At 35.8% G+C, this 7,943-nt stretch overlaps 3 protein-coding genes across 8 annotated transcripts in view; 1 reads left to right on the forward strand and 2 right to left on the reverse strand.

Annotated features, from left to right (window-relative positions):
• LOC125861830 (uncharacterized protein C119.09c-like) overlaps nt 1-7,943 on the reverse strand; it is a 436,566-nt gene that overhangs the window by 265,765 nt on the left and 162,858 nt on the right. The gene's annotated exons all lie outside the window — the stretch shown is intronic.
• Nucleotides 1-7,943, forward strand: part of LOC125861809 (protein STRUBBELIG-RECEPTOR FAMILY 7-like) — a 61,974-nt gene that overhangs the window by 28,858 nt on the left and 25,173 nt on the right. The window lies entirely within an intron of this gene.
• LOC125861826 (tropinone reductase-like 3) lies at nt 255-3,937 on the reverse strand. Its single transcript, XM_049541705.1, has 6 exons — nt 3,683-3,937; nt 1,797-1,913; nt 1,313-1,447; nt 984-1,109; nt 792-893; nt 255-702 (listed from the first exon to the last, which is right to left on the reverse strand). The coding sequence occupies exons 1-6, from the start codon at nt 3,812-3,814 to the stop codon at nt 553-555; spliced, it is 762 nt and encodes a 253-aa protein (XP_049397662.1). The 5' UTR covers nt 3,815-3,937; the 3' UTR covers nt 255-552.

Below are 7,943 nucleotides of genomic sequence, written 5' to 3' on the forward strand. Positions count from 1 at the left end.
CATCAGAAACAACCTCCCTACACTTATAACGTAGGGGTAAGACTGCATAAACTTCTCATTGGGATAAAGTGATGAACTAATAAGGATACATGTGAACAAGCCAATGTTTAGATATTTATGGTCCTAATAGATGCAATTTCGAGATGGTAATATGTGCTTATTATCATCTTGCAACCTGACGTTTGCAAAACTATTGGAAAAAATAATATAAACAAGAGCACACTTTCCGAACTTCCAAGGCTATTCACTTTAATCAAACTTCTGTTGATTATTATCTATCAGTTGAGATAAAAGTTGAACATCTTGTAGCTATTTGCTCTCAAGGTGAATAGAGCTAAAAGAAAGAAGTTCTACAAAAGTAAGGAATAAGGTAATGAAACTCTGGTGTGGGCTTCTGCTGTTGTAACGACAGGCAGAGAGCAGTGTCTTATTGGTCTGATTCATGCTTCCTCTTGGTATCGGTCACAGGACTTGCATAACATCAAAAGCATGTCCGTCCTAGGCTGATGCAAGCTAACTAAAACCAGAAGGAGAGGCACTGCAATCGAGAAATTAAAGTCTGGAAGGCATTCCTCCAGCAACAACCAGAGTTTCTCCGGTTACATAAGAAGCATCATCGGAAGCCAAATAAGCAACAGCAGCGGCCATATCTTGTGTTGTTCCGAGCCTATTGAGTAATGTCTTACCCTCAATCTCTCTCCTCTAAACACAATCAGCAACTAGTTAGTAAGTGAATAGCGAATATTTATAAGATTTTGCTATGAGTAAGATTTAATTTAATAAAAACTTGCCACTTGTTCATTACTCGTGATGAAATCAGCAAAATGTGTAGGTACAAAACCTGGTGCTACACAGTTTACACGAGTATCTGGACTCATTTCAGCTGCAAGAGCCTGGCTTTCCAAATAAGACAATAAGAAGAAAACACTAATAGGATATAATAGTTACTCATGTGCCAGGGATGCCAAGTTAAACATTAGTACCTTGGTAAGTCCGAGTAGCGCAGTTTTAGTCACTCCATACATACCCATTGAAGCTGGTGGCGAGTAACCAGAAATTGAGGAAATCAGAACAACAGATGCACCCTTCTTAAGGTAAGGAGCTGCATCCTATAAACAGTATAAAGATCAAAATATTGAGCGCATTAGCAGAACATGAAGGAAAAGAAAAGGAATTCGAGAATTTGAAGTATATGGAAATATGTGATACTAGAACAAATAGTCATTGCCTTTCAATGTATTCAATAAATGCTTGACGAAGTAACACATGCATTTGCAACGTTGTTGTCGTGATTTTTTTATCATTAACTTACTTGTAGTAATAGTATAGCGGCCTTGACATTGATATCCCACAGCTTGTCAAGGACTGATGCTTTAGTTTCTAATATTGCATCTACTGAAGGATTGACAGCGGCATTTGACACAACCACGTCTAGTTTCCCATATTTCTGAAAAATTACAAATTTCAATTAACAAAGTTGGATCATACAAAGTAGTAAGCATTGACTTCTCATTTTCCGTAGTTAGACACCAGAAAAACCAACTAGCTTTACATAACTTGTTAGATCAAAAACCATTTCCCAAGAAAATAACATACAATTGACCTAAGTTGCTCAGACTCTCCAAAAATGTTGCCACACCCGTGTCGGATCCTTCAAAAATACACTATCTTTGGAGGATCCGACACGCACCCGTCGACATTTTTGAAGAGTCTGAGCAACATAGCAATTGACCTCCGAGATATGCAAGCACAGACCAAGAAGTGTTAATTTACAACAGAATCATTTCAATTCATACCTGAATGGTCTTGTCTATCAAATTCTTCCTCTGTTGTGCATTTGAGACATGACATACTAATCCCAACACTTCAATTCCTCCATCTCTCAGTTTCTTTACTGCTTCATCTACATTTTCCTGTAAAATGAAATAGACACTACCTAAAGTCAAATCCTCAATATGAAGAGAGTAAACAATACACAAATACAGAAAAGCCCAAGAAAAACAGTGACACTGTTTCTATTTATTTGACACAATTTTTGTTACAAATTACTTGTAACTATAAAAAGTTTTGATCAGCTGAAATTCAAGTCAGTGTAAATTCTTTTTTCGATAACTCTAGTGGCCAGCCCAGCCTGTGTACACCTTGATCAATTCCATGTGGTACCTAATATCTCCACCAACACAGGTAACTTCCCACCAAGGCTTGGACATATGCGATTTGAACCTGAGACCTAAGGCACTAAAAAGCTAAATTCCGAATCCAAACAAGTAACTACCCACCAAGGCTTGGACGTATCTTTGAACATAACACCTAAGGCACTAAAAAGTTAATACCCGGATCCACACGGAATTAGATGTGTTCATCCTCTGTGGTTACAAAGTCACACGTAATTTTTTTTTCGATAACTCTAGTGGCCAGGCCAGCCTGTGTACACCTCAATCAATTCCATGTGGTACCTAATATCTCCACCAACACAGGTAACTGCCCACCAAGGCTTGGACATATACGATTTGAATCTGAGACCTAAAGCACTAAAAGTTAATTCCCGAATCCAAACAAGTAACTACCCACCAAGGCTTGGACATGTGTGATTTGAACATAACACCTAAGGCACTAAAAATTTAATACCCGGATCCACACGGAATTAGATGTGTTCATCCTCTGTGGTTACAAAGTCACACGTAATTTTTTTTTCGATAACTCTAGTGGCCAGGCCAGCCTGTGTACACCTCAATCAATTCCATGTGGTACCTAATATCTCCACCAACACAGGCAACTGCCCACAAAGGTTTGGACATATACGATTTGAATCTGAGACCTAAAGCACTAAAAGTTAATTCCCGAATCCAAACAAGTAACTACCCACCAAGGCTTGGACATGTGCGATTTGAACATAACACCTAAGGCACTAAAAATTTAATACCCGGATCCACACGGAATTAGATGTGTTCATCCTCTGTGGTTACAAAGTCACACGTTGGCAGTTGAAAGATTGGGAAGCTACATCTAAGATGTAGGATCTCTTAACGACGTAACTCCTTTTTGAGTTAAACCGTGAGGTCTCGTCTTAAAATGCACAATATCGCACCATGTTAAGAGCATCTTTGAGTTGATTTAGCCCAACAATCTGCCATTCATAGGGATCATGTGTATGTGTGTGTGTGTGTGAAATTCTAATAAGGGGAATTCTCAAATGACACAAAGCACCACGTTGGTAGCTGACAGATTGGGAAGCTTCATATAAGATGTAGGATCTCTTAACGACGTAATACTTTTTTGAGTTAAACCGTGAGGGCTTGGCTAAAAAGGGACAATATAACACCATATTAAGAGTATCTTTGAGCTGATTTAGCCCAACAATCCTCCATTCACAGGCATCATGTGTATGTGTGTGAAATTCTAAAAAAGTTCCAGCTCTTCAGTTCATCAAACCCATTTGTTAGTATATACAATCAGATGAAAGAAAAGACATGAACTTTAACAAAATCTGCAAAAACCCATTTGAAGAATCACCCAAATTTTGGCAAGAAACAAACCCTTTTAGCATACAACCAGATAAAAGGGATAAAGACATTAACTTTAAGCAAAATCTGAAATACCCAATTGAAGAATCATCCAAATTTCCAAAAACACAAAAAAAACCCCAAATTAAAAAAAAAAAATTGGAGTGAAGACAAAACACCTGTTTCCGAGAGGAGATAACAACAGAAGCACCTTCAAATCCAAGTCTCTGAGCTATGCTAAATCCAATACCTTGGGTAGAAGCTGTTACAATCACCACTTTCCCTTCAAATCTTTTCCCAATTTTCTCCATTTTTATATGAGATATGTGATTAGAGAGAGAGAGAAATATGAGATTTAGTCCTTCTTCTTCTTGGATAGACGATGACGACGTTGTGAATTTAATAATCAAATCATTAAAATCATCGATGTCAACCGTAATTAGGCGGAAAAATATGTCATGGCATAGCTCAAAGGGTCTTTAAAGGTCCGTCCACCAAAAATTCAATTTGACTAATTTTTTTAAAATAGACTTAGCACTAGGGGTGTTCACGATTTGGATAAAACCGATCCAAACCGATAAACCAAATCAGATCGATAAAATAAAACCTATTTTATTTGGGTTTGGTTTTAGATTTTGGAAAATCGATAGTATTTGGTTTGATTATAGTTTTATTAGAAAAAACCAGAAGAAATAACCGAACCGAACCGAACCGAACCGATGAATTATATACATATATTTTATTAATATACATACTTAATATATTATTTTTATAAACAATTTTAATGATCTTATATATGTTTTCATTAAAATTTCTTTATACTTTACTTATTGAAAGCAAGAATGTTCAAGGTGAAAACATTTATCTTATTGATTTCATGTATATGAGTGTCTGACAATTCTTTGTGGGACTGAAAATGTTATTTTCTCTCCCTTCTAGACCAATATAATGAATTTTAAAGTTTTATTGATAATCAATTCGTTTGGTAATTTAAGTCATTCTAACTATTATTTGTTTTGAATGGATTGTTGTCACTTTTTTCACATTTTGAATGAATTGTTTCTTTTTACTTTGTGTATGGTTAACAACCGAATAACCGAACAAACCAAACCAAACCGATAACCACAAAACCGATAAATGTATATTATATTTGGTTTGGTTTGGTTTTGATAATTTTAAAACCGATTAAGTTGATTTGGTTTTGGTTTTGACCAATAATCGATCCAAACCGACCAGTGAACATCCCTACTTAACACATGTATAAAAAAAATATTTAAAATCTTGAATTTTTATTTGGGGATGCCAAAATACTGACAAAAGAGACGTCGATGATGAAAGTTGAAAACGTAATAATTATTGGTCTTTAGGCTTGTGATGCTCGATTTAGCCAAGTTTGAAGGGCAACGGAGAAGGATGAGTAATTTTCAGAAAACTAATGATATCACACAGGAAAACACTTTAAATCTTAAATTTCTATTTCGTGACACTGAGTACAGGTCATCTCACGTGTGAGACTTGGCCTGGCCTAGTTTGTGAGCCAACATAGTCAATTGACCGATTATTGGAACAATCAATGAATTAACATATACAAAAAAATTTAAAATTCTTGAATTTCTATTTTGTGACACTGAAACTCTGCAAAAGAAAGACGCAACTAATGAATTTGCAATGAGTATTGGTTACCAGGGCCTATGGCCCCAGCTTGACCAAGTTTTGGGGGCCAACATAGTCGGTCAACTAATTTTTGAAAAACGAATGCACTAATATACACCAAAAATGCTAAAGTTTTGAATTCTTATTTCTTAACACCGAAACACTAAAAAAAGAGATGTCATTAATGAAAATGCAACGAGTAGAGGTCACTAGGCATGGATAAGCTTAGGGACCAATGGAGTCAAGCGACTAATTATTGAAAAATCAATGGACTAACACACATGAAAAATGCTTAAAATCTTAAATTTCTATTTCATGACACCACAACAGTGAAAAATAGATGCCATTAATGAAAATGCAACGACTACTAGTAACTAGGCCTTTGAGGGTCAACCTTACCAAGTTTGGGCCAAGTAGTCAATCGACTAATATCTGAAAAATCAGTGGGCTAACACATACAAAAATGATTAAAATCTTGAATTCGAATTTTATAACACCGAATTATTAAAAAAGATACGTCATTAACGAAAATGCAATGAATACTGGTGTGAGGCCCAACCTGTCCAAGTAGGGGCCAACGGAGTCGGTCAACTAATTTTCAAAAAATCAGTGAACTAACACATTAAAAAAAGGCATAAAATCTTGAATTCCTATTTCATGACATCAAAAAGCTGAAAAAAAAGAGACGTCATTAATAAAATTGCAACAAGTACTGCTCCTAAAAGGCCTGACCTGGCCAAATTTGTGTACCAACAAAGTCGATCGACTATTTTTCAAAATATCAGTGGATCACAAAAAAAAAACACTTAAAATTTTGAATTCTTATTTCATGACACCAAAACGATGAAAAAGAAACATAATTAATGAAGATGCAATGAGTACTAGTTACCAGGACTGTGAGGCCCGGTCTGGACAAGTTTGGGGCTAGAAGAGTCGGTCGACTAATTTTTGAAAAGTTTGTGGAATAATAATCACGAAAAACTCTTAAAAACTCACCGGAGTCAAGCGACTATTAATTTCATTCTGGTTTCTTTCAAGCATTCAAAACATAATTACAAATAGATAAAGTAAAATCACTCAAATGAAATTACAAACAATACATGACTCCAAGTAGTAAGTACTATACGACGACTTTACTAAAGAAACATAATACTAACTTGCAGCTCAGAAAAGAACAGATGCTGATCACTTCTATGTTTCCAGAAATGTGTTGTTGATTTTGTTAAGCCTCTTCACTACTTCTTTCATGCTTATTCTTGATCCTGGCATTTCCATTGTGCAGTCTAAACCCAATTCTATCATGGACGCAATGCAGATTTCACTTTTTGAAGTGATCTGTTCTTCCTTGGAAAAAAGATTGGTATCCACAACGTCCATCATAGTCCCTGGAAATGATTGTGTGATCCATTTCCTCAAGTCAAGATTTTCATTGCATATCTCTTCATCTGTTGGCCTTCTTCTTGTCAAAACCTCCATCAATATGATGCCGTAACTATAAACATCACCACTAGCAGATACTATTCCCTCCGAGCCATATTCTTAGAAAAGGTTTGAAAAAAAATTATTCAATTGAAATACAACAATAATTCTACATAAATAAAGACTTGCTCTTTTTACTTTTAGAATTTGGAGAGGCTTAATTATGATAAGAGAAAATCAAAGAGAGTAGATTTTTTATACCTGGTGCAATGTATCCAGGAGTGCCCAATGTCTCGGTATAAGCCATGGACTTGCTTATTGCTAAAATTTTAGAGATTCCAAAATCACCAACATGAGCCACCATATCTTCATCCAAAAGAATATTGGCTGGCTTTAGGTCACAATGAACTATTGGAGTGGCATGACCATGATGTAGATATTCAACTGCCATAGCTGCATCAAGCATTACAGCGACTCTTTGATGAAGGTTCAGGTGTCGATCTTCTTTGTACAGCCAATTCTCAAGACTTCCATTGAGCATAAATTGCAGAACAAATGCTCTTATATAGTCACTAGAACATGTAGTAATCACTGGAACAAGATTTCTGTGTCTAACATTTCTCATCACTTCACATTCGGTATCAAACCTTTTGCATACTTGCTCATTTTCCAAATCTAGAACCTTAATGGCCACTGCAGTTCCACTAGATAATGTGCCTTTGTACACAAAGCCAGAGCTTCCCTCACCAATTAAATTGGATTCATCAAAATTATTTGTTGCTCGTTGAATCTCGTGATAAGAAACTAAATGATGAGTCCTGATCTCCAGTACCTGTTCCACATCTTTGGACTTTCCTTTCTTCTGTTGTTTCATTATCCAAATTAAAACCAACAAGAATATCAAAAAGGATGCAATAACCACTGGAGTAACAATTTTTAGTAGAACCTCCTTAAGCTTTGATTGTTTTCCAGGATTATTGATAGCACAAGCAGGAATCTCCAATATGTGCATTCCGCAAAGACCTTTGTTCGGAATAAATGATTGCAGAGTTGAATTTGCAAAAACTCCACCACTCGGTATTTCACCTTCTAAATCATTAAATGAAACATTAATGCTTTTAAGGTATGAGAGTTTTCCCAAAGACTTAGGAATAGTACCTGACAATACATTTAAAGACAAATCCAAGTATTCTAAGCTTATCAAGTTGGCAAAGGATAATGGAATTTGGCCAAAAAATGAGTTGTTTGATAGGTCAAGATACTGCAGATTTTGGAGTTCCCCGAATCTGGTTGGTATCATTCCTGAAAAGTGGTTACTGTAAAGATATAGTTCTACAATGGCTTTCATTCCTCCAATATCTGATGGAA

This window comes from Solanum stenotomum, chromosome 4 (assembly GCF_019186545.1).
Source record: "Solanum stenotomum isolate F172 chromosome 4, ASM1918654v1, whole genome shotgun sequence".
Taxonomy (NCBI): Eukaryota; Viridiplantae; Streptophyta; class Magnoliopsida; order Solanales; family Solanaceae; genus Solanum; species Solanum stenotomum.

Bases quoted from the DNA above. Each gene is read 5' to 3' on its own strand.
- LOC125861826 (XM_049541705.1), bottom strand. From the start codon at position 3,814: ATGGAGAAAATTGGGAAAAGATTTGAAGGGAAAGTGGTGATTGTAACA. The intron at 1,448-1,796 runs GTATGAATTGAA...GTAATTTTTCAG, and splicing joins TGATAGACAAGACCATTCAG to AAATATGGGAAACTAGACGT. The intron at 894-983 runs GTACTAATGTTT...TTGGAAAGCCAG, and splicing joins CGCTACTCGGACTTACCAAG to GCTCTTGCAGCTGAAATGAG.